This window comes from Salvia splendens, chromosome 1 (genome assembly GCF_004379255.2).
Source record: "Salvia splendens isolate huo1 chromosome 1, SspV2, whole genome shotgun sequence".
NCBI classification, from domain to species: domain Eukaryota; kingdom Viridiplantae; phylum Streptophyta; class Magnoliopsida; order Lamiales; family Lamiaceae; genus Salvia; species Salvia splendens.
The window spans coordinates 3,641,146-3,657,535 of record NC_056032.1 but is presented as its reverse complement, the minus strand read 5'-3'; the positions used below and the strand labels follow the sequence as shown (position 1 = coordinate 3,657,535).

The 16,390-nt window shown below is 36.4% G+C and overlaps 4 protein-coding genes across 5 annotated transcripts; 1 reads left to right on the top strand and 3 right to left on the bottom strand.

Moving 5' to 3' along the window:
- The first annotated feature begins 1,283 nt into the window (after positions 1-1,283).
- On the top strand, positions 1,284-2,487 carry LOC121794108 (protein SLOW GREEN 1, chloroplastic-like). Its single transcript, XM_042192133.1, has one exon. The coding sequence runs from the start codon at positions 1,325-1,327 to the stop codon at positions 2,312-2,314; it is 990 nt and encodes a 329-aa protein (XP_042048067.1). The 5' UTR covers positions 1,284-1,324; the 3' UTR covers positions 2,315-2,487.
- Positions 2,488-2,532: 45 nt separating this feature from the next.
- On the bottom strand, positions 2,533-4,346 carry LOC121804958 (slit homolog 2 protein-like). Of its 2 annotated transcripts, none has more exons than XM_042204693.1 (6): positions 4,220-4,346; positions 3,581-3,739; positions 3,221-3,304; positions 3,021-3,146; positions 2,828-2,938; positions 2,533-2,756 (listed from the first exon to the last, which is right to left on the bottom strand). In XM_042204693.1, exons 1-6 carry the CDS (start codon positions 4,314-4,316, stop codon positions 2,677-2,679), a joined length of 657 nt encoding a protein of 218 aa, XP_042060627.1. In that variant the 5' UTR covers positions 4,317-4,346; the 3' UTR covers positions 2,533-2,676. The 2 variants fall into 2 exon arrangements, with proteins under 2 accessions (XP_042060627.1, XP_042060636.1); XM_042204702.1 differs by having other exon boundaries at positions 2,533-2,753.
- A 2,638-nt stretch (positions 4,347-6,984) lies between these two features.
- Positions 6,985-9,196, bottom strand: LOC121800977 (protein IQ-DOMAIN 19-like). The gene is made up of 4 exons (XM_042200462.1): positions 8,719-9,196; positions 8,358-8,600; positions 7,338-7,892; positions 6,985-7,255 (listed from the first exon to the last, which is right to left on the bottom strand). Exons 1-4 carry the CDS (start codon positions 9,025-9,027, stop codon positions 7,235-7,237), a joined length of 1,128 nt encoding a protein of 375 aa, XP_042056396.1. The 5' UTR covers positions 9,028-9,196; the 3' UTR covers positions 6,985-7,234.
- Positions 9,197-12,793: 3,597 nt separating this feature from the next.
- Positions 12,794-14,659, bottom strand: LOC121757696 (the record flags this gene model as incomplete). Its single annotated transcript, XM_042153202.1, has 1 exon — positions 12,794-14,659. A coding segment is annotated over exon 1 (1,866 nt), but the record flags the coding sequence as incomplete, so codon positions are not given.
- Positions 14,660-16,390: the final 1,731 nt, after the last annotated feature.

Below are 16,390 nucleotides of genomic sequence, written 5' to 3'. Positions count from 1 at the left end.
TTTTACGATTTTAGTCATATACTTATTTTTTGAATTTTTCATCCTAAACATTTCAACTCGGATCACAATTAGTACTATACTAACAATTTTGCCAATATTTAAACGGTTTTAACCTGATTTTGACCAATTTTTATGGTTTTAACAGTCTCCTTCGAGTTAAAACCGTTTAAAAATCGGTCAAAATCTATTTAAAACTGTTAAAAAATTGACGGAATTGTTAGTATATAACTAATTGCGATCTGAGTTGAAATGTTCAGGACGCAAAAATTCAAAAGATAAAATATATTATCAAAATCATAAAATGAACATATGATCAAGACCAGTTTTGGTCTGTGCTCTTTTATATATATTCATCAACAAATATGTATATATTCATCAACAAATATAAAAATTGATTTTATTTTCTTAACATACTTTTTTTTATTTACGATATTGTGTGACAACGTTTTCAACTTCGATTGTATCCTCTAAATCTATTGCGGTATTTTGTTTTCAAAATGTATAGTGGACTTCATATAGTATGATGATTTGATTGATTTCTTTTGAATGTTGCTTTATAAAGATATTGGAAATAGACAAAGAAACAAATTTAAATTATCAGCCCGTTTATTTAGATGGGTCAAGGCCAAAAATAGAAGCATAGAAATATGATAAGGCTAGTGGTCCTCTCCAATTTTAATACGAGTATTATAATAATGGGAATTTTGTTTTCATTCCTCTTTTATTAAACGAAGTGTTCCTTTTGTTTTTAGGATTGTGAAGTCTGCGGTATTAAAATATAAAAAATAAATGCAATTCTTTTCTGGGGCTCCATTTTACCTATTATAACCTCTGCTTGAATAAATATAGATAAATAATTAAATTATTTATTATATCTTAGAGTTCAACACTATTATTATTGTTTGAATGAAGTCTATTGTGAGTGAAATAAAGGTTGTGAATCGAATTACCCTATATTTTCATACTATTTGGGAATTATTAAATGAACACTTCCTTTATTATATATTTTAATACTCCAATACCTAATACATATAGGTATTATTATAATTAACACCTATATATACAGTAGTATTTCTTACAGTATATTTTAACAAAATTCATAATATTTCATTGCTTATAAACAGAGATCAAATTTGTTAATTAAATATTAAAAATAATTTTATTTTAAAAGAGAGTAGTGTATCCCCGACCCACAAAATGATAACGGGTCGGTTTTAGGGAATAAACATTAATTCAAATATTTAACTGTAAATGATAAATCCTTCTTCTTCCACTTTCAACATTTTACCCAAATCCCAAAACCCTAAAAATCTCATCTCCAAAAATGAACTCCACTCTCTCAGCCTCCGCTCCTCTATCTCCGTCGCCTCTCTCCGCCCAGAGCCCCACCGCGACCGCCCCCATTCTCCTCCCCGCCTCCATCATATCCTCACACAAGAAGAATTTCGCTATCAAAGCCTCCTTCTCCTCCTCAACCAACCCCTCTCCACCCAATCAGCAGATCCCCTTCATTCCCCATCTGAAGGCCGCCGCCTGCGCCGTCGTAATCGCTGCCGCGACATTCTCGAAGTTCCATTCCCCAGCCAGGGCGGAGCTTCCGAAGCCATCCGAAACCATAACTGCAACCGTAGGCCGCGAAGACATCCAACAGGAAGAAGACGACATCGCCGCGAATTCACCTCTGACGCAGCTCCTAGAATCCAGCTCCGAAGCGATCGACGCGCTGAAGAAGCTGCTCCAGGAGAAGCTCGACGCCGGCGAGGACGGCGAGAGCCTCTCGATCCTACGGAAGCTCTCCGCCGCGCAGCCGGAAAATCAGGAGTGGAAGTTCATGATCGCGAGGCTCCTGAGCGAGATCGGGAGAATCGAAGAGGCGCGCGAGGCGTTTGAGGAGATTCTATCGCGAAATCCGCTCAATTTCGAGGCTCTGTTTGAAAACGCATTGCTGATGGATCGATCAGGGGAGAGGGAGGAGGTGATGCGGCGGCTGCAGAAGGCGCTAGGGGTGGCGGAGAGCGAGATGAAGGCGAAGGAGGCGAGAGACGTGAGGCTTATCATGGCGCAGATGCAGTTCCTTCACAAGGATGTGGAGGAGGCGCTGCGGAGCTACGATGAGCTGGCGATGGAGGATCCCTCCGATTTCCGCCCCTATTTCTGTAAAGGTATGATTTACAGCTTGCTGGATAAGAACGACGAGGCAAAGCAGCAATTCGCCAAGTATAAACAGCTTTCCCCCAAAAATTTTGAAGTGGAAGGCTATCTCCGGTCGCCATTGTCGAGAATGAAGCTTTTTGGTACGGATGAGGCCAATTAATCAATTTTGATATCAGAAAATTGAGATTTTGTGGTTATTCACATACGAATTCTGATGTTTCTAACATTATTCACAAATAAATTCAATGCTACTTATTTTGAGATCAGAGGCAATGTAATCAGTCAATTGTTGCACTTATTCTTTAATCAAAGTATTTAGTTTCATTGCGTTTAGTTGATTATTCCTTGAATATCTAAATCGATGAAAGATTCAAGACCTTGGGGTAAAAACTTGATCTTTAAGTCAAAACTAAAAAAATGTAATCTTACAATAACCAAATAATACTGTAATTATACAATAGATAGACTATGATGACAAATTATGAAACAAACTGCTAATCTTGGAAAAGATTAGTGCCTCTTTCAAGTGTAGTTCCACAGAAATGGAGCTAATGTTGCCACTATGGTAATCAGCCAACTGAAGGCGATCAAGCTTGATGCTGCTGCAACGAATCGAAAACAGTCAATATATGACGACACAGAACGTAACTACGTTGCTAGAAAATTTTCTCACCGTGGCTTGAATTGTCTCCAACAACACTGGAGCTTCCTGGCCCCGAGGGTGTCGGATTTGATAAATTCCCCATGGCGATTCCCAGATTCGGGCAGTCCCCTCTCATTGCGCCTAATAACAAAATACTCATGCTTCAGGATTTCGATTTTGCAACTTTATGTGCTAGAGTTTGTTTGCAGGCTGTTGAACTTACATTCTTTGTAGCACGGAAAGGAAGAGGAATTGAACAAGTTGTAGTAGGCCTCCTCGCACGTACATGAGTGTGTGAACATGGAGGTGTTGTTGCACGAGCCCCCTCCGCAATCAGTCCACGAGCAGGCTGCAAACACGAAAAAATAGATGGATTGAGAGATGAGCAAAAGAATATTAGTAATTGAAGAGTTGGTTTCATACGATCAAAGACTGATTGGTTTGCATTCTTGAGATTGGGTGCAGGAGCAGGAGCAGGAGGCATATCACAGTTGAAACTGACATTACCTGCAGAGAGAAATTCAACCTTAGACAGTATCACACTTGTCTCAAACTACAATCTTGCAAATTTACTATCAACCTCAAATCAAACATTATCTCTAAATTTTTAATGATAATGGTAATCTATACACGTTTGTTTGGTTTAGTATCTGTCCCTTTTCCAGCAAAACCTTGTTGGATTTTGATTGGAGATCATTTCCACAAGTCAAATTTGATCTAACTTGATTAAATGAGTTCACAACGATACAATCAAGAAAAAAAAATGGAGAACAAAGAACTGACAGTTGGGAACGACGCAAGGCAGGAACTTGAAGAACTGATCATTCTCAGGGCGAGACTGTTTCCAGCCTTGCTGGCATTGACACTCGAATCCGAAAACACTATTATTCCAAGGCACGCAGCTCCCCTTTCCACAAATATTTGTTTTGCAAGCTTCATCACCTAATCATCAACAGTCCCATCTCAAGAATCACATAATTACATAAAGAAATAAGTATGGCATAGGAACACACACACCTTGTTTCAAGAATCACATAAATATGAAGAAAAATTAAGCATGCCATCATCAGACACATACATATCAACAAACACTCTCATAATTTTCAATAATCACTTGGAAATGAAAGAAATAACACTTCATATACTCCCATTACATACAAACAGTTTCAGTAAATCAATGAATGACAGAATTTCAATTCAAGAAACACACCCAAATACGAAAAAATTAGTTACCATTTTGCGAAAACAGTCAGCCAAATAAGATCCCATCACTATACACATAATTAATCAACCACATCTCCCCAACACAGAATAGAAAAAAAAAACTAAATACAAAAGGCCAAGCACTAGATTGCTGAAAATGGAAAAAGACAGAAACTTCGTGGAGTTTAAGAAAAGAGATTGCATCGGGTTAAGACAAACCAAATGAGGAGATAAATGGGAAGGTGAAGTTGGCGGAGGCGCAGGCAGATCCCAGAGCCAGTGTAATAGCAAGAAATACAACTGTAGCTGTAGCCATATTCGAAATTCGATAGAAAATAGAGTAGAACTAGAAAGAAATGTGGTGAAATTGAATAAAGAAAAAAAGCGAGTGATATAGGTAAGATAATTAATTATCAATCCAGATTTTTGAAAAAATATGGGATTTTGATTTTTTTTTTTTTTATGTAGAAATTGTCGACGTGGTTCAGACCATCAAAGGTCAAGGTATAAATGTGATTCGGCGGCAGTTAGGCGATGGATAGTCGGCGTTCGTTGTATTGTGTGCGGCTCTAGCCCAATAATAGTCTGCCACGTTTGTTATTAATACTGTTAATATGATCGCAACCTATTATGCGAATCTCTGCAATTGCAATCTTATTTTTGATAATATTTTTTGAAAAATTAAAAATATTACTATTTTGTGTCATCCACTAAAATCAGATTAATTCTAAATATGGAAAATATAAAACTAATATTCTAAACGTGGAGCTCAACTAACACTATTTCCACCATTTTTTTTACTTTATCAATTGCATATTAAAACTCGTGACTTTATTATTATTTTTATAGACAGATGTTAGTATTTAAGTTTTTTTAGATATAATAAGCACTTCTTTTCTTTTCTTTATTTTTTCTCATATCTAGCGAATTTAAATTATTAACAAAATTTAAAAAATTAGATCTATTAGAGCAGATTTAGATTGATTAGAATTATATTATAATTAATAAAATACTCTTTCCGTCCCAATAAATATGACACATTTACTTTTCGGGACGATATTTTATGTACTGTTGTTTTGTAAGATAATGAAGTAGTAAGAGAATGAAAAAGGTAGAAATGTTATCTTTTCATTTTAGAAAATATTTCCTTTTTAATTTAACGAATAATCCTAAAAGAAAAACGTTTAATTTATAATGGAATACATATAGTAACAATTAATAAAATGACATCATCTGCCTTATAAAATTGAATTTTTATAAGAAGACCAATCATTATAATATCTCTCACTCACACATAAATACTTTTTAATGGGTGTAGATTAGAGACTAAACATATTTATGGCCGGCGACGCTCACAAAATATAAGACCATATAAAAAAGGCACGCTAAAGTAAGACATTCCTTATATTAGCTTACAAAGATTAAGTCTATAGAGATTAGGAAATAATGTAAATAAGCAGTAGAATACATTATCAAAAATATTAAGCAGAAAGAGAACTATATAATTAAAATTCTAAAAATAATATTTATGAAACAAAATAAGTACATTTTCTCTATAGAATCTCTTGTAACAAGAATTCTGTAAAAATATAAGTAATTTACTTTGTTGTTACTTTTGAAACAAGATTTATACTTTACCTATTTTAATAGTATTATTTAATTATAAGTAAAATGAAGCAAAAAAAAATCTAACTTTGTTAAATTAAACGTATTAAAAGATTTAAATTTAGTAGAGGTGGCTTATGCTTATATCGTTTAACGTACTTTGAGAAAAAGAAATAAAAGAAAAAAAGTAAATGTAAATCTAAATATGCCAAATAAAACGTATTTCTTACATCAAGTACCTAGTACTAGTCGAATACTAAAACACGAATAAAAAACCTATTATTACATAAAATCTAAAATATTTTTAACTGGCTTAGGAGGATCTAAAAAATTAGGAGTAAAAAATATGACAAGAATATCATACAGGAGTAAAGAATATGACAAAGAATATTAGGAAGATCTAAAAAGTAGGAGTAAAAAATATGACAAAGAATATCATACAGGATTATACTCTTAAGTTTATTAAAAACTAATAAATTTTTCTAAAAACATATGCAAACTAACTAGTTTGAATATATTTATGGAATCACTCTATATCATATCATTATCAGTTAAAACATTACGACATTCAACCCAAAATTGTTTATTAACAAATAGCATTCACTTCAAATAAATAACCTATATTCAACCCAAAATCCTCACATAAAATTTTTCTGAGTCCAAGATAAAAAAGGCAATATATCGCCTATTATATAAATATAAAGTTCATTTCAAGAAACAAATAAATAATCCATGATTAGATCTCGACTATTTAGTTAGTAGTATCATCGAACTTTATTCTTTGTAAAATGAAACGGTTGGAAAATTAGACCACTCAAGAATTTGTATACTCCATCCGTCCCAAGATAAACAACTCACATTCCTTTTTGGGACGTCCTAAGATAAGTGGACAATTTCCATTTTTGGCATTCTATGTCTTATTTTTCTCTCTACTTTATTAACTTTCTTGCTTTATTCACTTTTCACTTTAATAACAAAACCTCACTTTCTTAAATCTCGTGCGGAAAAGTTTTGGCTCACTTATTTTAGGACGGAGGAATATTATAGAATGTTTTAATATTCCCCCATTGAACTCTGGCAGAGACAGTATACCCACATTTAGTAGTACTCCCTCCGTCCCACGTTACTTGAGGCGTTTCTTTTCGACATGAGATTTAAGAAAGTTGTGTTAATGAGTTAAATGAAGTAGAGCAGGGAATAAAGTAAGAGAAAAAAGAGAGAGTAAAGTAAAAGAAAGAATAAAGTAGGTGTGATTAGATGTTTTGTTTTTAGCCAAAAAGAGAAATGACTCAAGTAACTTGGGACAACCCAAAAAGGAATACGACTCAAGTAACTTGAGACGGAGGGAGTATATAATATTTCTCAGGCTTATGAAAACATAATCAAATACAACTCTCTCTATATTGATTCTGGGTAGCAAACGTACCCATAAAAACAATAGTACTAATAACAAGTAGAAAGATACAATAACTTCTTCACATTAACAAATATAAATAAATTAAGCAAACTGTTACCCTAGAATTGAAATGATCCCACCTTTATGATCTTGAAACCAAGAACAAATTAACCAAAATCATTACAAGATCAATTCCAACTCTCATGCTTTCTCCTCCTCAGATTTCTCTCAGTTCAATACCTACCTCCATGCACCTGAATCCAAAACAAACCAATACTCATCATAAACTTGCACATACAAAAAAAAATAGAACAAAAAAAAGGTAATTAAAGTAACCTCAAATCCAACCAATGATCTACAATAGTTGGTGTTAGTAAGCACAGTGCTGGATGATCCACACTCACTATCCTTGAGTGAAACTGATGATCTATCAAGCTTCACTGACCAAGGATAGGGAGCCACGTGCGACGACGACCTCTGCATCCTGACCGCCCTAGGCACGTTGCGCCCCTCTATGGAGGGGCGCCGCCTGCTCTCCAGCACAGGGGGGCCCTCAGGGGGCCTCTGCCTGGGGGCGCTGTGGGACCGGACTTTAGCCCTAGACGACTGCGTGTTGGCCATGTAGCCGGGGCAGTCATTGCAGAGGGACTCTGCGTACTCTGACCTCGGGTATGAGAACGGGAGGCGGGCCTCCTCGGCCTTGGATAGGACGGCCGAGTAGCACTGCAGGGGGCTGCTCTCTGCCGTCGCTAGCGAGCTTGTTATGTCTGACTCGTGATGATCTTGCTTGCTCCACGTGTGGTTTGAGTAGCTGTTTCGGGCTCTTGTTGTGGGCTTGTAGTCGCCTTGATCCATCTCCACGATCTTCACGTTCTCTTCCAGCCCGAAATCCTGTTTGATGGCAACAAATTAGGTTATGATACAAATATGGGATGCCTGGTTCAAACCAGCGGTTCCGGTTTAGAACCGGAATCAGTATATCGGTTCTACTGGTCCGGTCCCAATTCAAGTTTTTTGGAATCGTAACTAGCGGTTAACCCTCGGCTTTTATCCAAAAACAAGAAAATTTGTAATAAGTTGTGAAAATAGGAAAATAAATAAATAAATAACATTGGCAAACGATAAAAAAAACGGCTGGCTTGAACCTGAGACCACCATTTCCTTTGTGGGGTTGGTTACGGTTCCAAAATTTTCAGAACTAGAACCGCCAATTCTTGACTTTGGCATATTAAATCAAGCAAATAAAACAAGCTAAAACAGAGTACTCATTTGCAACCACATTCTTGAATCTTGATAGTTTGTGATGATGTATGTTGAAGTAATTAATTTGTTGAAAGAAAAGAAAGAAAAACTTACTTGATAGTTGGAATTCCTAAACATATTATCATGGGTAGATATTCTGTGAGTATAGTTGGTTTGATCAAGAAATTGGGAATCTTGAGCAGCCATCTTCAGCCTCTGGGCTCTGGCTCTGGTCTGCACGGCCACCAGCGCCTTCATACACCGCAGCGTCGCCGTCGCTTGCTTCCTCACCAAATGCCCCCTCACCAACGCCTGCAGCTTCACCAATCCTCTCAACGCATTCAAAGCTTTTCTCGCCTTCACCCAAAAGAATAGAAAAATATTATAGTAAATGTTATCGAAAAAGAGAGCCCATTTGGTCTATAAACCAATATCAGTATCCCTTTATGGTAGTATGTAACAATACGAAACACACCAAATAGCCGCGAAAAACAGCTTGGATCTTGGTCGCGGCCGCGGCCTCTTCCTCGGCCTTGTGATCGGTGGGCGGGGTGGGCAATGCGGGTTCATTTTCGATTGGGATGGGATCGTGGTGCTTGGGCGGGGCGGAGGCGGAGGAGCGGCGGAAGCTCCAGCGGCGCTTCTCTTTAGGAGTGGTGGTGGAGGAGGAGATGGGAGATGAGGGGCGGTGGTCGGTGCCTGAGATTTGGTCGATTTCTCTCTCTTTTACCTTTTCTTTCTTGGTAGTCAAGATGTTTCTTAGCCATCTTCCTGTTTTCCCCATCTCTCTCTCTGTCTGAATCTTTGGAGTTGAATTCAGACAAAACTAGCTTTGCATATGTATGATAATTGTAAGCTTATAATATATGATTACTGTAGTAATGACATCGGTGGGAGAAGAAACAGGGAGGAAACAGCCCCATGCTTGTATGTTCTAACTCATTTTTCTCATTATAAATTTATACACGTAGATAATGGGATTGAATCTTGATTTGTTGGCACTAGCTAAATAGTAAACCATACTAATTTAAATTACTCGGAAATGCAAACAAGCTCCCAATTTCTTCTAATTATGTGATCATTGTCGCATGTTTTAATAAATTCAATAACTAACCAATATGAATTAGTAGAAAATGAGATGAGGCATGACTTCATAATAGAGGAATTTCATTTTACTAATATTCTAAAAAAAATTATTCATTTCTTGTAGCTTTTATAACTTCACTTTCATCACTTTTGAGGTTTTTTTGTGCATCTTGATGAGATGGATTCTAACACTAACTAATTTTCATTCACTTTTTTTCTAAAGCCGGCTCTGGTCTGTTACTTAATGGAAAAGATTATTCCCTAAAATAAAGATGCGAAAAATATGAAAATGTATGGTTAATTGCTAAAAAAATCATCAGTTTTGATTTTAATTTTAGCACGTTTTAAAAAATGCTTCAATAATATCAACACATTTTGATTACTAGCAAAATTATCATGCCCTATAAAACTTCAACATTTCTTTTAAGATCTAAGTATCTAACGGTTTGTTTTCCGATAATTTCATGTCATAAATGAAAATTTTATGCTACGCCTTTTTTCTATTGTCAGAAAATTTGGGCCATATTCTACTTTTGCTACCAACCAAAATGTACATTCATTATTGATCCCTAATGTAAAAGTTGGATTAAAAACACTTACAAATTACAGAAGAAATTAAATATAATTAATTTATACAGTATATTTTTTTAAAGTATGGTGAACAACAAAATAGCTACATTAGAGGGATTAAATTTAGTAGGACTAAAAAATTGATTAAAATTAAATCATTGGGGAGAGTGGGTTTTTTGGGATCTAGCACATGGTCACGTCTCCAATGCCCAGCTGGGGTGATCTATAATTACTCTTTTTAGGCACATTGCCCTATTAATTACCCTATCTATTTCATACTATTATTAATGTACTTTGATACTGATACATGCATTTATTCTTCACGTACAAGCATTTATTTTATGCACATAATTTACACGAAACCAAGATATGTGTAAGTTTTTGGTGGCAAATTATTAATCATGCCCAACCACAAAGCTGCAAATTATTCAATTCTATTATGTCTTGAATTAAATTCAGACATTATTTCATCTCAAATAATTTTCAGTTTCACTTAGTTGCCACTTAAAATATTAACTTAGATTAGCATGAATAATCTACTAATTTTCAGTTTCTATTTATATGTTCTCTCAATTGTGAAAAGTAAGTAATATGAGGATCATAGGCAAAATAGAAGCTGAAAATTAGTAAGTGAAAAGTAAGTGAATTAGTGAGTTATAGTATGAGTTAATCATATTTGGTCTGCAATATTTGTACATTCATTGATAGCTTAAATGATTAGGATCAAGTGGTGGCTTGTGGAAGATGGTTGTGCCAACATGCATGACCATGATCAACAAAGACATTTGGAAGTCAACTCTCGTGACAACAAGAATTCAGAGTGGCGTCTGCCGAAGAATCATTAGCGACCAACATGCCACATTTGGGAGCCATCTCGGAGTGGTGGCTTGTCAAATAATCAGTCGTGATCAACGTGTGTTCGTGAGAAATGACTTTAAAGACTTTAATGTCCCACATTGATTATAAATGATAATAGTATAAGATTTGTAGATCAAATAGATTCTTTCTGCTATAATAAATGATTCATTTTTGTCTTACAGTCTTCTGTTTAAGATCTACTACTATAACATATCACTTGTTTATTTACTTAATCTTTCTATTAAGGCACAACAATATTATCAATATTCAAATTAAATATCGCAAATTTGGGTACTTTGATTCACTTTCGTATTTAATTAATCTCTATAAGTAACAGCAGTCTAACTAATATTATGAATATCCAAATATCGCAAACTTGGGTACATTGATTCTCTCACGACATTTTTTTATTACCAGTCTCAACTATATATATATATATACTAGTACTACTATGTGGCAAATTTTTGTTATTTTGATGAGTCGTAACTAATGACCAATAATTTGTCTATGTGCTCTCAATTTAGACTCGAATTGTCATCTGGTATTAATAATAGGTATTTGGAATTAATGATTAAATAGCTATAATTAGTTGTGAATCACATGGATTGATTGTTTGATTGTTTCCCCTTTGACTTGATTGGTTTGTCGTTAAGAAGCCGCTAAATTCAATAAATTACTTCTTGGCATTTGGAATTTCGGATTACAATTAATGATATAAAATTCAACCTTTAGTATATACGATGATTTTTAAATTTATATTAATTCAACTTTAAATTATCTTTTATTTGATATATGTTGTACGAAAAAATAATTTAAATCGAGAAAGTTATATGTGTTTTAAAACTATAAGATATTTTTCAAAAGTTAGTTGCAACTAATTTGTTGTAAATTGACCTTAATACGCTTATTGACGATTTTTGTAATTATTTTAAAAATATTTTTTGTTGATCGTATTGTCATTCCTGAGCTGATGATCTAGGCCCTTGATTTGAATATCTAATGACTATTATTTAATTGTAGTTAGCAATTAAGTATTGAGTTACCAATATAACACTCCCCTCACAACACATCTATATCAAATTTTACTTGGGGGTTGCGTTAGTGTGCTAACTGATTTACAGTAATAACTAATAACTTTCAATTCTGTAGATTAAAATCATCAACAGAAGGGCATAATTATATCAATACAACATGTAAATTTAAATATCAACACAAAAATATAAGTTTATCAACACAAGAAGATTGATAAATTTATGTATTTGTGTTGATATTTTTAACATACAAAATTGATATAAGTTATTAGATATTACTGTAACTTAGTTAGTATTTGATCACGCACATTTTACTTGATATATAATTGCTTTTCCCCGGTTCTACGTCTCTACCATAGAGCTTACTCAGTTTCTTTCCTCATTAATGAATTTAGTTAGAGCTAATTAACCGTGGAATAAAAATCAAGTTTCGGATATTACTTATTAGTATGTACATTATTGCATAATTTGCCATCATCACAATGAGAATAAGATGTTTGGACGTATTGTTCTTCTATTGATGAAAAGAGCTCGTATGATAGCAATTAATTTTTGAGAAAACAATGTCAAATTTGCAAAAGCTAGTTCTCCAATCCCAAATATCCCAATGATATATAGTACCTATTTTTCTAGAAATGGTATGCTCACGTAATCAGTAATTATTATATAGTTTTCAATTTCCATATACTTAGAAGAAACATTCTCCACTCGTGCAGTGAACATAGTAATTTATTTATACAACACTGTGATACGACCCTACGTCGTATCCCGTTCTCCGGCGTCCTAGCGAAGGATCGGCGGTAGCAAAGAACCGGCTGTGCGCGGGAATTCCTCTCCGTCGGGCAGCGCGAGATCTTAGTAAAAGAGAATTTCTCAACACGTTATTGGACCAACAATGATTTTATTGATTTATTGAATGAATGCAAATAATAACCATTTATCCCTATTTATAATACTCAAATACTATACCCTAACTTATTGACCAAGATAACAAATATATGGAAGGATTTGGTGAATCAAAAGATATAATAAGATATAGGATCGTATCAACTCCCCCACGGTTAAAATCCACCTTGTCCTCAAGGTGGAAACCACGAAGCAACGAAGAGAGTTGAAAGCCGACTTTGGCGAGACATCTCCTCCTGGATCAAACACACACCGAACAACTAAACGTCTCACTTCATCTCCTCCATCATTAAACAACAAAGGACACCCAATGTGGGCGGCAAAATTCCATCCCAAAACGAAAAGCTTGTCCATGCTTCCAAGAGTGCTCAAACATGACGTGTCATTGCGCCTTTTTTCTCCACCGCTGAAACCTTCATTCACATATCTGTTTAAAAAATCGGTCTTCATATTGATGAGCTCAAGCTTAGGTGCCACGTAGCCATAAAACTCAATTGGACCAAGCTCTGGTAATCCAAGTTCCCTCCTCCTAGCATTGTAAGCCATATTTAAGAAGTCAATATTGCTTACACCTGGAATTTCAACTGATGATTGAAAGCTCATAAATAATCCAACAGTAGCTCTTTCCTCAGATTCCATCTCACGCAGATCAAACCCTTTGTACATTACACTTCCTCCTGTAACCTCATAATCTGGATGACCAGCAAGGGCCTTTGCAAATGTACTTTTCCCTGAGTCGTTCTTCCCCATCACAGCATGAACCTCTCCATGGCGGACGGTAAGATTAACCTCTTTGAGGATAGGCTGCTTGGACTCGGCGATGACAACAGAGAGGTCTTTGGCTTGAAGCAATAGGTCAGTGGTCGAGGATGAAGGGGCCTCGATGGCGACGGAAGCTGATGGCTGCTTGCCGCGATCCCCGTCGCCCTTGACCGTGTATCTGGCCCCTGAAGATGCACCAGGTTGGGTTGCCTGTTGTGGCCCATGAATTGAAGAATCGTCGCCAAACCCTAATCGCGGTATTGACGCTACCGCCGGCGCCGGTGGTTGTGCGATGGCCGCACGCCGTTCCGACGCGTCGATCCTCCGCGGCGGGTCCGAATAGCGATCGTCCTCATGTCTGCCCCTTGCCGTCTCCCACGTTGGCGCCAGTCTCCCGGTATGGTCGTCGACCCTTTGCGGCGGGTTGTCCCATGCTGTCGGGCGTCTCCCCCGAACTCCCTCGCCGCCGGATCCGTAACGATCCCACCACAACGCCTCAGAACTTAGCGGCTGATGCGTAGCCCTAGACGACCGCCCGTTGAACCCTAACAGGGGCTGTGAAGCCACAGTAGTTGCTGTCGACAACAGCGGACTTTGTCTTCCTGAATCGCCTCGCCCCCAAGGGCTGTCCCATGTCGTCGAGTGTCTTCCCCCGTGATCCTCGTTGAAGGGGTGTTGCCTTGGTGTCTCTCGATAGGCAGGTGGGTCCCAACAGGTACGAGTCCATGGTGGGTCCCAGCAAGACCCCGGACGGCCCCTGCCTCCGCGGCTTCCCCGCCCTGCCTGTTGGCTGTCCCGAAATCCCCCACTAGGGTTTCGAAAATTATTTCCCCTGTCACCATAACGTGTACGTCTAAAACCCTTATCCCCCCAATCATCTCCATCCTCGAAAACCGACGGCGGTTCTGCATCGCGAGAGATTACCGGTTCCAGAGATTGGAAGCGGCGATCTGTGTCGGCCCTCCACACCTCAAACTTGTCGAGGCGATCCAATAAACGATCCAACTTACCACTCACCGAGTCATCAAGATGTAACTCCTCCGGTTGACGAACTTCGAACTCCCCATCTTCCAACTGTGATTGATGCGAGTTCCCAAAATTGCGACGATCAACAGGCTGTTGACGGCGCGATGCACCATTCGGGAACGAATCTGGGCGTGAAGAACCCCCGACCGCCTTTCCGTTGTTGTTAAATCGTTTCATGAGCACACAGGATGAAAGCACCAATTGATACGACCCTACGTCGTATCCCGTTCTCCGGCGTCCTAGCGAAGGATCGGCGGTAGCAAAGAACCGGCTGTGCGCGGGAATTCCTCTCCGTCGGGCAGCGCGAGATCTTAGTAAAAGAGAATTTCTCAACACGTTATTGGACCAACAATGATTTTATTGATTTACTGAATGAATGCAAATAATAACCATTTATCCCTATTTATAATACTCAAATACTATACCCTAACTTATTGACCAAGATAACAAATATATGGAAGGATTTGGTGAATCAAAAGATATAATAAGATATAGGATCGTATCACACTGTGATTAAATGAGAATCCATTTTAATACTATTCCATAAAATGGTCTGTTTACTTTAAATGACTAGGTAAATATTGATAGGTTTTATAATTATGTTTGGAGCATATAAATTTATATTTTTGTTGAAAAATGTTAACTATGAATTAGTATATGAACAGTTTGATTGAATAAATTGATGGTAAAGATATTATCCCGATAATCACACGACGTAATCTAACTAATGCGTGTTCCTTTTTACCGAGTTGACATATTACCCATTCTTGATAGTGTAATATTCAATCATGCCCTCAACCATTTAATTTGTAAATAGTTAGTACTCTCCCCCCACCCCCAAAATAAGTATTTCCTCGCATAAAATATCTCATTTTTATTTGTTCAATTTATTTACAACTTATACCATTAGTATTCACCATTAGACACTACTCTGTAATAATAATGTGGATGTACTATCCATTAACACTATTTTTACTACAATTCTCATTATCCCTCTTGCTTTATCATTTATGCATTAATTTTCGTGTAGTCCAAAATGTCATTATTTATGGATGGAGAGACTATTAGGTAGCATTTAATTAATTTATATTTATTCAGTGTACTGGCTTGACTTGATAGGCTGATACCTACTCGCTTATACATTGAAACCGATTTTGCATGTGGCATTGTGGATATTGCTGGTTGAAATTTACATGTATTATTCGAGTCTCAATTATTTAATTTATGATGATTTTTAAGGCATTTTGTTTGGGACTACAATCTGCATGTGCACATGGTTGGTTTGTTTTCATTACAATTACAATTTACAATCTTAATTATGTCTGTTTGTCTGTATTGATGCAATTAGTGTTTGGGGTCTGTATTTGAGTGTTGCTATGAGTATGGCCTTTTCTGACGCACCAGATAAATCATCGCCCCACAATATATTTATTTAACTACACAACACAGCATATCTGAAATTAACATTTCATATAATTTTTTTTAAATAATGAGTAATAAAGGTATATGTCGAAATTGAATGTGGCTGAAGGCTGATACAAAATTGAAGCCCATATTTAGCGATCAAGTAGGCCCGTCTCGTATAACAGGCCGGGCTTGGATTGAATTATTTTTTAATTTAGACCTCTAAGCACAACCGATTTGGGCCCATTATGAGCTACAGAAGTTGGTATAACAAAATCCATGTAGATATAATGTTTATTTATTTACTTTTATGAGGTTTGATTGAAAGATATCATCCTTTATTATATTTTGGGAAAATCAATTGGTTTCCTAGTGACTTTATGACATAAACTTAACGAAATCAAATTTATAATTTTGCCTAAGTTTAGGTCATAAAGTGCAAGAAAACAACATTTAACAAAATGCAGATAGGATTTTTTATAAAAAAAAATAGATATTAAGTAG